At 34.0% G+C, this 18,768-nt stretch overlaps 1 protein-coding gene across 9 annotated transcripts in view; it reads left to right on the top strand.

Moving 5' to 3' along the window:
- Positions 1-18,768, top strand: part of PMCA (plasma membrane calcium-transporting ATPase 3) — a 282,389-nt gene that overhangs the window by 183,499 nt on the left and 80,122 nt on the right. For all 9 annotated transcript variants that reach the window (XM_089100636.1, XM_089100641.1, XM_089100642.1 and 6 more), the window contains 2 exons: positions 3,806-3,912; positions 16,706-16,841. In XM_089100636.1, the coding sequence (XP_088956762.1) occupies positions 3,806-3,912; positions 16,706-16,841 (243 nt within the window). The remainder of the gene's footprint in view (positions 1-3,805; positions 3,913-16,705; positions 16,842-18,768) is intronic.

Raw genomic sequence — 18,768 nt, 5'->3', positions numbered from 1 at the left:
ACTTGTGGTGTCGCTGCATTTGTCGCTAGCTTTAATAGTGATATTTCGTAAATCTTCCTGGGATCTATAAAAGAAAGAGGAATGCTGTCTAACTTTTTAGAACAAAAGTAAAAATTTCCACCCCCATATCCTTCCCAACCCTCTGAAATGCTAGACCGCTGCTCATATTTAAAAATAATTTAAAGAAGATGGCTTATTCAACTTACTACTGCTACTACTACTAACAACTCACTCCGGCACCAAGCCACCTGAGACAAACACAGCTACTCACGCTCCTTCTCCATCCCAGTATATTCAAAGCCTCCATTTTTACACCCTCCCAAGAAGTTCTTCAACTTACAAGTCCTTCAAATTACAATAGCTGCTATTCTAATATTTTCCATGCTTTGTCGGGATCATCATTTCTATCTCCAGTTACCTTTTAATCCCTCCCTTTAACCCCCCCCCCCTCTCTGCACTTTACCTTCTTCTTCTGTCTCTTTTTGGGAGTTTTTTTTTTTTTTTCTTGTGTTAAAGGAGACGTATCAGCTTCGCCTATCTGTAACACTTGTAAAAGTTAATATGTACAGGTTGTATAATGTTAATTCAAGTAAGCATAGCTCAACAAAGCTAAGCAGGCTGCGAATTTTTTCTCTCTGTGTTCGTTCATCTTCCCTTCAATCTGTTTTTTTCTCTTCGGCCCAATTTTCGTCTTTATATACAGTCTTGTCTGTATACAAGTCATTGTACGAGTAGTTTCCTGTTTTCTTCCATAAAGTTGTTTTGTGTTTAAGCCCTAGTATTTGGCGCTGATGCTGTTGAAAAAAAGAAGAAAGGATACCATAAACAATGACAACATGGTAAAGCTGGTCTTAGTTTTATTAGAGAAGACTCGCCATATTTGTTGCTAGCTTTGCTTGAGATCTTTAATAAATCTCCCGGGGATCTATCCAGGAATAAGGAACGCAATCTACATTTCAAAGAGGATAAGGGGAACGTGGAACTTATTCTGGGCGGAGGCCAATATCTATAGAATATGCTCAAATCTTAAAGAGATTTTGTGACTTGTATCTTATTATCTTGAGATCTTATTGTATCTTATTATAATGCCCTCTGAACTTTCAAGAGTTCGAATATGCAAAAGGGATCAGCTTAAAGAAATATAAGACTAACTTGGTAATTTCTTAGTGCAAATAAATTTTCTCTAAGACTAGAATTTTTAATTTTGTTTTGCTTTCTTCTATCGTTAGGAAATGTTGAGTTTTATGGAAGGGATAAGCTTTAGAGTAACCAAGGATTTAAAGCAAAGGCTATGTAAATTCTGCTTTTTAACTATTATTCAGAATTCCTTTTTATAGAAGAAATATGAAAGATAATTTAATAGAGTATACCATGTTGATGTGCTCAAATCTTTCAGAGTTGAATCTTAGCTTTTGACGTAATCGTCCCTGGGAAATCCTTATAAAAAAGTAAGAAGTCTCAAAATAAAAAAAAAAATGAAATTTTAAGAGGAAAGTAATAAAGGCTATCCAATAACCAATTTTATCCTTTGTAATTTTTTAAAGACACTTCAACACAGATTCCGGGTTAATGTATGCTCCACAATTTACTATCGTACTGATAATCTAGTTTAAATTCAATTAAGAACCATAATTAACATGACTATACACTGGACTGGAGAGTAGAGGAGATTGGGAGTTGCTGTAGAATTAAATTCTTTCTCAATGTTGTTTTCACTCTTATCCCTGTTTGGCCATTCATTGGAGATATTTTGATAATAAAAGTGTTATACTGACTAATCTGTTTGCTTCCATTGTACAATGTTTCAATGAAATAAGGAGTAATAAATAATTTTGTTTTGCTCCTTGTTCCTATCCATACACAGGGAAGAACATCCTCGATCATCCCCGTTCTAAATCCGAAAGGATTTCCCAGTAGACAAAGCTCATATAATAAGAACAATCTCAGTTGCTCAATTCTTTTCAAAGTCCTGTGGACATGGTCAGTCATAAATCCTTGAAAACTTTTTTATTTGGGGTCTCCAATTGCCTTCAAATTGTTCATAGAAACTCATAGACTGCTTGAATGACCCTTTATTCCAAGTCTGTCTACCTTAATTCTACCCTAGGATGATTTATGATAGACTATCCATCAACAAGTGAAATGACATCATTTTTTACAATTCTGAATAAGACTTATGCCAACTTTGCCTCTTACTCAGACTATCTGTCTTGGCCTTTTCTCCAATTAGCCATGGCACTTTTTCACCACAGTCCACCAACGGTGATTGTAATTCAAATAACAGTAGTTATTTGCTCCATATTCCTTACTGTTCCCTCAGTCCTGGCTTCATAGTTATAGAAAGTTTAGTAATGGCTTTTTTCTCTCAGCTAATAAACTACTGAATTATTCAATACGTTGTGTTTCAAATGATGTGAAGGTTGCTTACAAATTAGTTTATGTTTCGGAAAAAGAAGAAGAGAAAGGAAGAAGGAAGAAAAAGGAAAAGGAAGGATGGAAGAAACTTATAATATGTGGGCTTGAAAGTGATTCCCTTATGATACAACACATCTTAAGGACCCTTGTCTGAATTAACCCACTTTTAATTATAGCCGCCCAAAAATTACCGCCTGAAATTTTTATGCCGTTTAGTTGAGCGTGGATGAGGGAGCGGTGTGGTTAGTCGTACTTTTTGTATTAGCCGTACTCTTTCACCAACGAGCATTCTGGCGGGGTAGCGAATTGATGGTTAGCCGTACTTTTTGTATTAGCCGTACTCTTTCACCAACGAGCATTCTGGCGGGGTAGCGAGTTGTTTCTAAAGTATGCAAATATAAGACTTTCAGACCAACCACCGACCAGTTTGTCTAGATAGAAAAGATGTCGACACGCTTGGTTGTGCCCTACGAAACTAGGATGCTTTGAAAGGTCAAATAAGTAAGAAGGGTGTTTTGGGTGGGCGTGTTGGAGGAGGGGGAGCACTTAAGTTTACTTTAAGGTGATGAGAGGAGGAGAGTTTTCGATGATTTGTCTAAATAGTAATAAGCTGGTGACATATATAATCGAAGGATATTATAGGTGAAATCATGAATTACTTGAAAAAAGGGGGAGAAGCAAGAACTGCACTGCAGTTCGTAACTAATCTAACACTCAAAAATACTTTTGAAATGTATGTGTAATTTCTTATAATGCGCTTATTCCAAATTATGAATGTTGACATATATTTTTTGGGTTTGCTGCTGCATACAGACAGAAAAGGAAGGGGCTTGCTCTTATCGGAACTATTTATAACGATTCTGCAGCTATAAATGTTTATCTTTGCTAGTTCATGTTTTAACAGTTTTTTTTGTGGGGGGGGGGGAAGGGATAGAGGGTGGCGGGGGTTAGGAGAGTATCCTCTGGGAAAGTCTATGATTCATTACCTTTTCTATTTGATTATTAAAATTCAAAATTGTCCTGTAAAAAATCTTATCACGTCTGGATTGGTGTGCAAACTACGTATTCTGTATCGGTATAATCTTTGTCATTTCCATTACTTTGAATTTATTGTCTGCTTTACTTTCATTTGGAAGTTTTGAACATGCCCGAGAGGTTGGATATCAATGAAATTTAGACGGGAGGAGGGGCTTGAAACAAAAATGCGGAACCGTTGGCTTATATTTTGAAGTCTTCCATGCGGGGGCTCTTCAGACCAGTCTTAGAGGGACTGTTTCCTTGTCTGCATTTATTGACAAAGTAGCGTTTTACCTGATACTCTAACTTGAAACCTTTGTCTATTGTTCGGTATTCCAATTTTTCCTTTATTAAAATTGATTTTTTTCAACAGAAAATGATGAAAGATAACAACTTAGTGCGCCATCTTGATGCTTGTGAAACAATGGGCAACGCAACTGCCATCTGTTCAGACAAAACCGGAACACTGACAACCAACAGGTGTGTAATCGTGTTCGTCTTCTATTTCTACCATTGTATCTACATTTTTTTCATTAACCTCCTAACTTCACTTCACTTCTGCTATTTTTGCGAGCATATTCTATTCTTTTTTCTATTCTGTTTTTTTCCTCTATCTTTTCTATATATTCTATTCTTTTCTTTCAAAATAAATCTCGTGAATGAAACAACGCTAGGAATGGAATTAAAAATAAATTGTACAATACATAAAAAAATATAAAACACGACTTTTCTAACTATTGACAAAATAGAGGCTTTAAGGATTTAAGTTTTAAGGATTTTTAAGGATCCTTTAAGGATTCAATTTTTAAAGTTTTACCGAAGGCAAAACTTTAAACGCCTACTACAATAATATTACAGTAAAGCACTATTTAATGCCGTATTTATGTAAATGTCTCTTAAACTTTTGACAAGTTAAAAATTAAGCTATTAAGCTTTTGAGTGAAAACTCTATGGGCAGCACCATTTAAAACAACATCATTCACCCACCACGATATAATACGATAATATTAGACGTTTGATAAAAATGAAAAAATAAACAAAATAATTAAGAAACCAAAAAACGAGGGCGATTTCCAGCCAGTGGAAAAAAAAGTGAAGAGATATTTTGGCCAGGACCTCTGCCAAGCCGTCCTCAATGCTTAACACAGAGATAGAACACAACAATAACGCTTAACTTTAAAGTAAACTCTAACAAGACAAGGAAAACACTGAAAGAATAAAACAAACCAGAACAAATAAAAGAATATTCTTTTATTAGTGTTTAATTAGCTTTGTTAGTGTTTTCAATATTTGAGGATACTAATTTCTAAGAAAACCTTTTGCTTGACAAATTTGACTCATGACAATTCTATTCATAACTTTTCACTTTGTATTGCCTGGTTCGTGGGTTCAGCAATAACACTGCTATGCTGACAGTATTGGTAATTAGCATTTCTTTAAACGCTTGAAACTTCTCTGAAAGCATCTAAAAGATGTCCCGCTGGGGATCATGGGGATTGCTTAAGCTGATAAGTTGCCCCACGTGTAAACTGATTTCTAGATAATGCTGTTTCATGAACATTCTAGCCTGCATTCATCAGATCATTTTCTTAGGAAAGAGCAGAGATTGAAATGACGAAAAACATTATTTTACCATTTTTCAAGTAGAGGGAGGCTTTTTTTGGATCAGTCACAGGTGTAAAAAGGCGTATTCCTTTCCAGGAATATTCGAATCCAAGTGATTCAATAACTTTTTTTTCAAACAGAATAAGAGAGATTACTTGTAAATAGTTCTTTGGTTAAAAGCGTGCTTTAATTTCATTGGTTGCTGCCTGCGGCTTATTTTCGTAAACTTTGAGCCCTTGCGTAAGACCTTAAACGTAAAGTCAGTAACGTCGCCTTTTTGAAACCTTTTTAGAACCACAAAATGATAGTAAATACGACTTTACTGTGGTTATAACCCCTATGCCTTCTGAAGACCAGAGCACAATTTGCGCTTTACTGAAAAAAAAAAAAAAAAAAAAAAAAATTACCGTGGATTATCAGTTAAATTGACACATACTAACATTTCTTCGTCAAGTTCTCGATAATTTTTCATTTATTAAATTAAGAAAGTTGAAAACGTTCCGAATGTATTTTGTTATTAGTTGAGCGCAACTTGTTTTCTGGTCTCGAGAAAGCGTAAGGTCTATAAGCCCTACTAATGTTAATCTTGCATGTTTTTAGTTTCACTTAACTGTTTTTTTTAATTTCTGGTCGTTTTTAGTTTTATTTATTTTTTCACGGTGATTTGTGGTAGTTTTACGCTTGGAAGATTATTTGACTTTATTTTTGCTCATTCTAGGCTTAATGGAGCTCTTTACTTTTCTTTGAAAAACTCGTCTTGTAGAAAGTTTTTAAAATTAACTTCTATTCTTTTTTTTATTGACATAGTCTTTTTCATGGAAAACATTTTTTTGTTAATCTTTTCAGTTTTCTTCAATGAGAATCCATAGTATGGGCTACTATTTGTATGTTGGAGAAACTTTTCAACAATTTTTAATCCTGACACCAACAATATTTTTTAATCTAATTTTATAGCTTCTGAAGTTGACTTGAAAAATAAAACTTAATATCACTCCCAAGAGATTCTGCCTATACTCTTTGACAACCTGGATACACTTACGCTCTTTTTAATAATTTAAATTATAAGAGTAAAAATAAAAATAGCAGTAGCCCCAAAAGTTTCAACTTAATACTCCCAGTCGTTCTCGATATATTGCGGAGATGTCTTATTGGCAACCATAAACACAATGCCTTTTGATTTAATTTAAAACGAAATTTAGTCTTAAAGCATAATGGGCCAGTTGCATTATTGGGGGGGGGGTGGCATACCCAATATCCCTAAGGCCATAGCTGCTGGACCGTTCTACTATGCTGAAAAACATAGCTGTCTCAAAATTTCGACTGGATATGTTTGGAAAATGAATGGGCTTGAGAGAAGGACTGCTTGCCCTCCAATCTCTTGTTACTCTTGAAAAGGACACCAGACTCTCCCGCTGTAATTGAAGTACAAGGGGGAGGACTTCTCCCTATATATTTCTAGTAAAAACATTTTAAACAAAGTGAAAGCATTTTAAATGTATTTTGTTTTCAGTAAAATGCAAATTATGTCCTGGTCTTGAGAAGGCATGGGTTGTCAGCCCTGCTCATGTTAATTTTTGCTCATTTTGAGTTTGACTTGGTTATTTATTGTATGATTTAAATAAACAAAATACGTTTAAAATGTTTTAACTTGTTTAATTTTGATAAATTAAGAATTATTAAGACTTTAAGGAATATATATCAGTATATGTATACTAAACTGACTATCCACAGCCATTTTTTTTTTTTTTAGTAAAGTGCAGATTATGTTCTGGTCTTGAGATTGTATGGGGGTTATCAAAGAAATAATTTCCAGACCTTTCAACTACACTGAGCAAAATGGCTATCTCCAAATTTTAATTAGATGTGTTGTGGGAATTGATGGATGTAGGGGGAGGGGGGTTGTTGCCCTCAAATCACTTTTGACTAATAAAAAGGGCACTAACACTTTTAATTTCCAATCGAATGAGCCTTTTTCGAAGTTTCTACGACAACAAATGGCCATCTCAAAATTTCTATCAGATGCACTACGGGAAAATACGAGTTTTCTGGAGGGGGTTTGGAGGTTATCCACCCTCCGATCACTCTGAATCTGTATATACCTTATATACAGATCTGTATATACCTTATATTTAGAAAGGCAAGGTAAGGTATGCCCAGGGCATACCTAACCTTGCCCTGAGATCTGTGGGCGGGGTTGTCATCCTCAAAGACATTATATCCGGTCCTTTCAAATACGTTGAACAAAATGGCTATCTCAAAATTTTGATTGGATGTGCTTAAAGAAATGGTGGGCGAGGAAGGGGGTTAGTTGCCCTCCAATCACTTTCGATTATTAAAAAGGGCACTGACATTTTCAATTTTCAATCGAATGAGCTGTTTTCGAAGTTTCTACGACAACAAGTGGCCATCTCAAAATTTCTATCAGATGCATCTCGGGAAATACGAAGTTTGGGGGGGGTATACACTCTCTGATCACTCTGAGTCTTAAAAAGGGCGTAAGAACTTCTGATTAAGAATCCAATGAGCCCCCTCCGAAGTTTATACGATCACCCTTTCTATATATACCTTATATTCCCTCAAGGCTAACTTACAACTCTTGCCCTGAGGGCTCGGGGGGAGGGGGGGGGGCTGCCATTCTCAAAGACAATTTCCGGATCTTTCAATTACGTTGAACAAAATGGCTATCTCAAAATTTTGATTGGACGTGTTTGGGGAAATGGTGAGCGCGGGAGGATGGTTAGTTGCCCTCCAATCACTTTCTACTATTAAAAAGGGCACTGGCCCTTTCTATTTCAAATCGAATGAGCTACAACCTTTGCCCTGGGGGCTGTGGAGGAGTTTGTCATCCTCAAATACATAATTTCCAGACCTTTCAATTACGTTGAACAAAATGGCTATCTCAAAATGTGTATTGGATGTGTTTGGGGAAATGGCGGGCGTGTGAGGAGGGCTAGTTGCCCTTCAATCACTTTCGAATATTAAAAAGGGCACTGGTTTTTCCAATTACCAATCGAATGAATTTTTTTCGATTTTTTTTTTTACAACAAATGTCCATCTTAAAATTCTACCAGATGCATCTCGGGAAAATACGAGGTGTGTGGGGGGCTATCCACCCTCTGATCACTTTGAATCTTAAAAAAGGGCACTTGAACTTCTGATCGCCAATCCAATGATCCCCCTCCGAAGCTTATACGATCACCCTTTCTATATATACCTTATATTTCCCCAGGGCATAACTTACAACTCTTGCTCTGAGGGCTATAGGGGTGGGGGGGTTGCCATCCTTAAAGATATAATTTCTGGACCTTTCAATTACGTAAACACAAAGGCTTTCTCAAAATTTTGATTGAATGTGTTTGGTGAAATGGTGGACGTGGGAGGGGGATTAGTTGCCCTCCAATCACTCTTGATTGACTGTTAAAAAGGGCATCCTTTCAATTATTAATCAAATGAGATCTTTTCGAAGTTTCTACGACAACAAATGGCCACCTCAAAATTTCTATCAGATGCATTTCAGGAAAATGCGAGGTGAGGGTGTGTGTGTCTGGGAGGGGGTATCGACCCTCAGATCACTCTGAATCTCAAAAAGGGCACTAAAACTTCTTATTAGCAATCCAATGAGCGGCCTCCTCCGAAGTTTATTCAATCACCCTTTCTATATAATCCTTAAATGCCCCCAGGGCATAACTCAAAACCCTTGCCTTGAGGGCTGTGGGGGGGGGGGGAGACTCATCCTCAAAGACATAATTTCTGGATCTTTCAACTACGTTGAACAAAATGGCTATCTCAAAATTTTGATTGAATGTGTTGGGGGAAATGGTGGGCGTGGGAGGGGGTTTAGTTGCCCTCCAATTACTTTCGACTTTTAAAAGGGCACGAGCCCATTCAATCTCCAATCGAATGAGCCCTTTTTGAAGTTTCTACGATAGCTGCTTCGATACGAAGTGCCCCGGCCTAAACAAATAATACGTTGTGCCCACTATACTGTATGGATGAAGGCACTATACAAAATCCTAAAATACTTACATAATTCCTGGAAGTTCAGTTTATTTCACCTTCCCCCTCGTAATGTGCAAATATATAGCCCAAATAATATAGTTTCTATGCATTTTGCAATGCATCACTAATGTTTCAACTTAATACCCGTAAATAGAAATTATAATAAATAACAAATTCAAACTCAAAACGAGCAGTTTTTGTTTTTCTTTCTCTTGGTTTCTATCCTATCAAGGCAGAGAAATAACTTTTTGGGCACTACCCTGCATGAAGATTACAGATGTACATTTGAGACTGCTTTTACGGATGTCATTTAAAAGATTTTTTTCTGGGATACCTATTTATATGATAAGCGCTTACACACTAAAAGCCCACCAGGTGGGAAAGTAAGAGGGAATTTTCCAAAATAGCTTCTAGTTGAAGTGGATGTTAAAGCAAAGATGTGTTTTGACCCAATTTATATCAGTAATAATCATGATCTAATGAGGAATAGGCTAATAGAAATAAGCATCAAAAAATAAAATGCGATATAAAATAAAATAAGAGCATAAAATAAAATGTGAAGGTAGAAAAACGTTTGCCCGGTTCATTAGTCTAAGTGTGATAATACCATAAAGTTACTAAAATCGTAGGACGAGAGGTAGCTTGATAAGGGCTTCTAAAATTATGTACGTATGAACGGAAGGGTCGGTGTTTAAGTCGAACTAGTCCAGTAAAAAATTAAGTTCTATTTGAACTGTGGTGATAGCTGACAGCTGCCAGGAAACAATTTGGCTTTACATTGCGTTTTGTTTTATCAGACGTTCATGTTGCAATTTTAGCCCTATGTTTTTAATTAATTATTTCACGGATTGGTTAAATACGAATTGGTTAAACTTTCTACGAGTAATTCTATACAGATGCGTGACAGTAGATCAAACACGGATTCACCATTACAGATCAAAATAAAAAAAAGAAGATAAACAAGCTTTTGTAGTAGATAGATGCCAGTTTTTCAACCTTGAAGGAGGCCAAGACGTCGTAATCGGCAGGAGTTGTGGTTGTCAGGTCGTTATTTTTGTCTGGGAATTTTGATGACTGACTTACTAGGAAAGGATAATTACTGGAAGGGGAATTCTAAAGCTTCAGCAAAACTAAATAAACAAAATTGCGAAAGCAATTTTAGCTTGCAGAAGAAGACGACGAAGAGATGTATTTTTCAGCACGACTGTCCATAGACGTGTCTTGAAAATGGAGAAATTGGAAGACGTGTACTATAATATGGTGGACTATCCACCCTATTTAACTGATTTTGTTTCTTTGGATTTTCATTTATTCTGAAAACTAATGTTTTCGTGCTGGTTATCCTTTTTCATGCATCAAGTAGTGATTGTGCCCAAATGCAACTGTTTTAAACTGCTTTCGGAAGAGTACCGCTGAGACTAAGTGATGGTACTGCAACGCTGCTGGATGAAGTTTATTAACGCCAAAATTGATGATGCGGCCAAATTATTTCTTTTGGAACCAAATTTGTCACTTTTATTATCAGTTTTCATTTTCACTTCATCTGTTCTGTACGTACCAGCAATTGGGCATAATTTGGGATTATTTTTTATTTATGGGTAGCTGAAATAATGACACTTAAAATCTAGAAACTATTAAACGCATATGGAGATATGTGTAATACCCGACACGTTGGGTATTACACATAAGTTTTGTTCTTGGCCCATAATATATATGCAAAGATGAAGCCTTAAAGTAATTAGGATATACAAAGAAAAATATTTTCATTTTGCCCTCTAAACCCATCTAAGGTCTTTGGGTGGAAATGCCAGTGTTGCCACGTAATACCCTGAAAATAAATAAGCAAAACTAATTAGATCAATCTGACAACACTTTTCCTCCATACAAATTCAAACGCTAACAATCTGTGTATCCCCAAGGACTTTATTCTTTGAAGCTTTTTTTGCTGATTGTTCAACCGCTTGTCTTTATTTTAGTATGGCAATCATTAATACGAAAAAAAAAACTGCATAACTGGATATGAAAGGTTTTTCATTAAAAATTGAATTCTTAATTTTTTCTTTTTAATATATTAAGATAACTTTCCACGTAAAGAATACTAACGATCAGATTTAATTTTGCACTGTCCATGGTACTTCAAGTACAAGAAAGATAAAAAATCTAAATAGTAATTACAATCGCCTATCTGTCAATGTGTCTCTGTATCTGTACACGCTCATCTTCTTGCTACTGGGAATACATAGAAAACACAAGAGGCAATGATTTATATTGATTTATCTTTTAGGAAATCCCCCCCCCTCCCATCCCCCCAAAGAACGAAAAATCAATAGTCGTTATAACTAAATAAAATCCATCGAACAATAACGTCTCCACGGCTGGTATAGCACACGGACGAAACGGGGCAAATTATTATTTGCCCCGTTTATTATTTGAATTTTTTTCCCTCAAATAATCCCAGGAAACAGACAAGAAACTATTTTTATTTAGTGTCTCATTCACTCTTAAATTACTCTATATCTATAAGGACCTTCCATTTCCAGAGAATCTAGAGGAGCTAATGAATAGAAAAACAAAGTAACTTTCAGAATAAGAAAAGAAACTTAAGGTTGTTAGAAACAATGGGGGTCTGGAACTGTATTATCGTTAATGGCATTTATATGGAAATGAATTCATTATATATGTGATCTATGTTCTCTGCCTCAGTTGTTTCTTAGCATTAAATAAGAAAAGTCGTTCATCTATTATATATATATATATATATATTCAGTTTTGATGGGATGATGAGTTGATCTCTTTGACCAAGAAAAAACTATTAAGCAAATGGTGGAATTTCTTTTTAGCCAATAAAGGTTATGGACGGCATTTGAATTTATATAAACTGAAGTTACAAATGGTCAGTTGCATTTAGTAGTAGTAGTAGTTTTCGAGAACAAATTTACAGATATACAATTATTTCTCGTTTAATAAGACTTATTTTACGATTTAATAGGAACGATAACCCTATCGATATAATGTTATCATTGATGCGAATGTCACTATGCTCTTAAATAGCTTCCTCTTCTTCAAAAAATAACAATTTCTGGAATCAGTTGACAGTTTTTATAATCTGGTTGTCATAATTCGAAAATCGAGCAATAAAGTTCAAAGCAACATAGTTTCTCCGAGAAACTCCCCAACCCCTCAAACCAGTTAACGAAAAGTATTTCGCTAGTTAAAAGTAGAAGTACTTTTTTCCAATTAACCCCAGGACAGAAATAAGAAACTCTTTTTTATTTGTTCTCTTGTTCACTCGTAAGTAACTCTATATTTATAGGAAGAGGACCTAATGAATTCAAAAACAAAGCAACTTTTGGAATAAGAAAAGAAACTTAGAGTTGTTAGAAGTAAGGGGACTAGGGACTGTTTATCGTTAGTGGCATTCATGTGGAAATGACTTCATTATGAATGCGTTTCTCTACTCGAGTTCCTTCTTAGCTTTAAATGAGAAAAATGCTTCGTTTATTGTATATATTCAGTTGTGATGGGATAATGTGGTGACCGTTTTGAAAAAGAAAATAATATATATGAAAGACATCATATATATATATATATATATATATATATATATATATATATATATATATATATATATATATATATAATATATTCTCTGAGGCCAACCTGACTCTTATACATGATAATGGTAATAAGCTTACCTAAGCTATGGATGTCAGGGTATTGTGTTATCTTATAACGATAATTTCGACAGGACCTGTGCCTGTCATCATCAGGTTCAAATTCAAGACTTTTGCCAGAATATAAAATCACTAAATAAAATAAACCTAAAATCACTGAACAACACTAATAATAAGTCGAACCTGGAATTAATGTTGTAATATGGCCCGGATTTTGGTAGAGGCATTGATGGCCGCTATCCTAGTAGATCTCAAAAAGGTTGGGTCTATAGAAGTAGGGTGGAGTTTTTTGCGAGTTCTTAGCCTATAGGTAATGGGTTCCCAAATTTCACTGATGCGGAACTCTCCATTGTCTTTATTAATGGCTGGTTTGTTTTTAGCAATTTCCAGAGCTTCTCTGATTTTCTGCTTTAAGAGTTGTGGAACAATAGCAATAAGTTGAGCATGGTCAAAATCAACGGAGTGAGAAGGGTTTTCAAAAATATGATGGGCCAGTGCAGAAAAAGTATCTTCCTCCTTAAGCTTTGTCTTTTTAAGGCAGCCATCAATGGAATCAGCATGTTCTTTTAATCGGTGATGTAGAGATCTCATGGTGCGACCTATATAGGTATCACCACAACTGCAAGGAATCTCATATACTCCTGGTGGATCTGAAGTGATCTTATCTTTGCCTTTGTTTAAGAAGGAGGAGATGGTCATTCCAGAAGGAAAAAAACACCTTAAAGCCTAGCTTAGTGAGTTTGGAGCTTAAAATATTAGTAATCCCCTTAATATAAGGTAATGACAAAAAGGCTTTATCTTCTCCACTCTTAGGGGAGCTCTTGGTTTTTGTGCTAATCTTTCTCCTGGACATAACCTTATCAATGAATTGTTGGGGGTAGCCATTGCCTATAAGAACATCTTTTATATGATCAAGTTCAGCCTTCAGCTCCAAATCACAGGAACACACTACAAACGCTCTATCAACCAGCGAAAAGACTACAGAATTTTTAATTATTGGGTGGTTATAAGAGTCATATCTCAGATGTCTATCACTATGAGTTGGCTTTCTGTATGCGCTCAAGTCAAACCTAGTTTTCCATTTGGTAATGAGAACATCTAAGAATGGTAATCTGTGGTTACTTTCAAGTTCAATGGCGAACTTTTATATCTAGATCCTGCATATATATATATATCTTATATATATATATATATATATATATATATATATATATATATATATATATATATATATATATATATATATATATATATATATATATATATATATATATATATATATATATATATATACATATATATATATATATATATATATATATATATATATATATATATATATATATATATATATATATATATATATATATATATATATATATATATATATATATAATATATATATATATATATATATATATATATATATATATATATATATATATATATATATATATATATATATATATATATATATATATATATATATATATATATATATATATATATATATATATATATATATATATATATATATATATATAACGTCAATAAAGGTCACAGACGGCTTTTAAATACCAAATGGTCAATTAAGTTGACTTGGGGTAAAAATAAGTTTTTTTTTTAATTAGGCTAATAAGAGATAGAAAATATTCTGTGTTATAGCTCTTGTTGCAAGGTTTAGAATATAAAAAAAAAATATATAATAAAATTAAGATTTCCAGCTGTATGACTTCTGTGATAGCTGTCAAATATCGAATGAGATTCCAGATAGCTGGTAGATATTTGAAAGCCATTTTAGGGCAGGCGAAGTGCTGTAATCTTCCTAGATTTTAAAAGACGGTGGGTAACATCTGGAATGAGGGTAGAGATATTTGAAAAAGAGATTTCGGAGAGAGGGATATGGAACTGGCTCCACCCTTTCTTCCAGTTCCTTTGAAATCTTTCAGCGTTAGGACGACCAGAATAAGGACAATTCACTGATCATTTCCCACAAAATTGCCCCTTATGTTAAAATACTCTATCCCACTAAAAGCCCCTCTTTTTATAAGAAACCTGGTTAATTTGTCGAAAAAGGCTATTATCCGTTGTTGAATAAGGTTTAAAGTTAATATCTAAAAAAATTGCAACTATATCACTTCTATGATTGCTGTCGTACAGCGAACAATACTCCAGATAATTAGTAGATATTTGAAAGCCATTTTAGGGCGGGTGAGGAGCTATGAACCTCCTAGATTTAAGGAACCATCAAATGCTAATGAGAAACCCGAATAAAAGATTATTCAGGTTATGGAAATGCCTTCCACTCCTACCTTCTAGTTTCTGGGAAATCTTCCAGTGATAAGGCGACCAGAATGCGGGCGACTCACTGATCGTTACACACAGAATTGCCCCTTCTGTTCAAATGCTCCATTCAACTGAAAGCCCCTCTTTTTAAAAGAAACCTGGTTAATTTGCCGAAAAAGACTATTATCCGTTCTTGAATCCCACGAGGCCTTGACAGTTCAGATAAAGGGGATTTCTTTTAACTGCGTTTCATGGAGAAAAATGCCTTTTTTCTGTGACAGATAATGCTGAGAAAGTTGTTTTAGAAGGGTATTTATCAATGGGGATTTCAGGTTGTTTTGACAAGACCTGTGTTCACTGGTAAAACATGAAACTGGTTCCAGGGGAAATTTTATTGAGTACAAATCTTCTTCTAGAGGATGGACGATAATAGAATTCTGATAACACGATATATTTCGTAGAGAAAAACAAGATAAATGTCAGCGATAGAGGGAACGTATTTAAGATTCTGATAAAAAAAAGAATAGCATCTTTAGAATAGAGTGTAATGATTTCTGTAGAAAAAAAAAGGTTTAAAGAGACAAAGAATATTTTCCTAAGAAATGAAGATAATAATATATAATTTCCAATCAGAATCTTTTGGTTAAGGTAATCAAAGCATTTTTCTAATCTTGAACTCTCTCTAGAAAAACTTGATTTTGCAATTAAAGAAAAATGGGAATCTCCTTTTAGAGATTGTATGGTAATAGAAAACTGATAGAAAAAGTGGAGGTAATAGAAAGTGAAATTAGAAGACACCTGAAGGCTTAATTAACACCGAAATTGATAATAAATATTAAAATACTGAATACTCAACTATTAGTAAAAAAAACAATATACATTTGGTAGAGAAAAATAATGCAAACATCAATGATAAAGGGTACGTTTTCAAAAATTTCAACTGACTAAGAAAGGTCTTTTAAAAAAAAGATACCGTCTTCTAAAATAAGGTCTTCTAAGAATATGATACCATAAATAAATTGACGTAAAGATACACCAGTATGTAACTTTATTGAACATAAAAGATAATCAATTTGTAGGGAGACTGCCGCGTGGAGACTTACCCCTTTCTAAAAAAAAATTCTGAATTCTAATTGTAAAAAGCATAAAAGGAAAAGTTGTGTAATTTTATAAAAAAAAAAACCGACACGGTTATGGTAATATATATTTTTTTTCTAAACTTGGGATCTTCCTGGAAAAATCTCTATGTGCTATTAATAAATAATTTACAGAAATTTTAGTGAGTGCAAGTCTTCTTGTGGAAAACATGTAGTATAGAAAACAGAAAACACAATATATTTCGTAGAGAAAAGCAAAACAAAATGAAATAGTTAATGAGCCATAATTAAAGATGGAGCCAGAGCCGTTCCTTGGGCAGGTGGCGCCCGGGGAACAATTGATTACAGCGCCCCCTCTCCCCTCCCGATTCAAATATCAGCAAAAATTCCAAATCCAATTGAAAAATTGGATCGAAATGAACAATTCCCCTGTAGCGGTGCCCCCAAGCGACGACGCCCCAAAACGAGTGCGCCCCCAGGTGACGGCGCCCCCAAGCGACGGCGCCCTGGGAAACTGCCTGGTTACCCCCTAAGGAATGGCTCTGAATTGAACCATCAAAATTTGGTGTCAATGAAAGAAAAAAAAAAATTAAATTCGACATCACTTTTTAGGATGACGGTCGTTCAATCCTACGTATGTGGAGACTACTACAAAACCTCTCCCGTCCCCCATTCTGCCCCTGCTCAAATTGTGGATTTGATCGTTGATGGAATCTCTATTAACAGCGCATATACTACCCTAGTCATGGTGAGTCTTTTTTTGTTATTTTTTATATATATATATATATATATATATATATATATATATATATATATATATATATATATATATATATATATATATATATATATATATATATATATATATATATATATATATATATATATATATATATATATATATATATATATATATATATATATATATATATATATATATATATATATATATATATATATATATATATATATATATATATATATATATATATATATATATATATATATATATATAATTTCTACTCTTCGTCAACGATAGGATTTAGGTAAATTATAAACAGTGACTGTTGACTTTGATTACTAGATTTTTAGCATCTCTGATGCTATAAAATCGTAGAATTCGATTCCTTTTTGTAACCATCAAGTAAAAATCAGAATCATTTTGACTGTAATAATGTCGAGGTGACATCGTGCTTGGTTTAAAGTACCAAACATATTAGAATTCAAACACCTTTTACCTCCTCAATCCATTTTAGGTCCATTTATACGTGAAAACTAAGCATCCCATGATCATGAACGTTTTGTAAGAAAAAAAAAATCGTCATTGGCCGTTTCAAAACTATGAAATTATTAGGGCAGTACTCCATTTTTGTCAGTGTTGCTACGTTGAACCATGAAAATAAATAAGCAAAACTGACAACGTTAAATTTGACAACGCTTTTTGTCTGTATCTGTTGATTTCTAAAGGCTATACGTGGAAATAAACCTACTCGTTCTCAACATGGTTGGTCCCATTGGTGTTGACCTTTTTTTGCTAATTTTTCACCTACGATTCTATTTCTCTAAATTGGGTGCCCGCTACTTCCAAATATTGCATAGCTGCAAATGGGGGTCTTTTTCATTAAGAATTAAATTCCCAATATTTGCCAACTTTTAAGGTAAATATTTAATTATTTAAATTAATTTTTGTTTCAATTATATTTAAATTTTTAAGGTAAATGTATTTATGTATGTTTCTACTTAACCAATTGAAAGTCAGATATCATTTTCTTGGTACATTCATTGGTACCTTGGTACTAGGCTAATTTAAAACACTGAAAAGTTACTGGAACTGAAGTTTTTTATTTTTGCCAGTATCAAATCCGACTGCAGTAAGTTAAAGTTACTAAGTTATTAAGTAAGCTAGTTTACGTTTTTAGTTATATGTAATACATTATGTAATAAAATAAAAGCTAGGAGTTTTCCAATGAGGTGGCGAGGAAAAGACCCTGTCTTTGAGAAATATTTCTCTTTAAAGGCCAGTCCATGCCAATAATCCCAACTGGAATGAAAATGAGTCCTAATAGTATAGGAAGAAATAAGAATTGTTCTCTGTATTAATAATATCAACCGTGATCTTTTCAGGGTTTTTAAAATAGCTAATTTTTTAGAGCAACGTTCCAAATGTGAAGACACTGTTTACAAATTTATGAAGCCAAATACAAAAAAAAATCCTAGTACCCCAGGGATTTTAACTGTACTAGGATAGTAGATTTCATTTTGATCTTATCGTCTTATTACTAATTCAATAAAGAAAAACAAAATGTCTTCAACTGAAAATAAGGAGCAACATTAAAACTTAAAACGAACAGATATTATCTTGACATGAGAGTGGATGTCCCTTCCTCAACCATTTACATATAATAATAATAATATGGTTTGTACTGGAAAACCTGAGGGCCATATACAAAAGTAACATCTAACAACAAACGCATTAAAGTTGAAACCAAACACTAAGCCCTTTTAATTGTGATTTTTGCGCCTCACCTTAATCGCCTTTAACACAAAAGCTTTATATTATGGTAATTTTACTTCATTACCAAATTCTCTGACTTCTTGATACCTGCTTTTAGGATAATGACGGCTGTTGCGAAGTCAACCAATCATATTTCTCAAAGGGTTGTTATGGAATGGTT

The sequence above is a fragment of the Artemia sp. Qi Xiang Cuo genome, chromosome 14 (genome assembly GCF_049724085.1).
Source record: "Artemia sp. Qi Xiang Cuo chromosome 14, ASM4972408v1, whole genome shotgun sequence".
Lineage (NCBI taxonomy): Eukaryota > Metazoa > Arthropoda > Branchiopoda > Anostraca > Artemiidae > Artemia > Artemia sp. Qi Xiang Cuo.
Note: the sequence above shows the minus strand (reverse complement) of the source record. Positions and strands in the feature narration are given on the sequence as shown.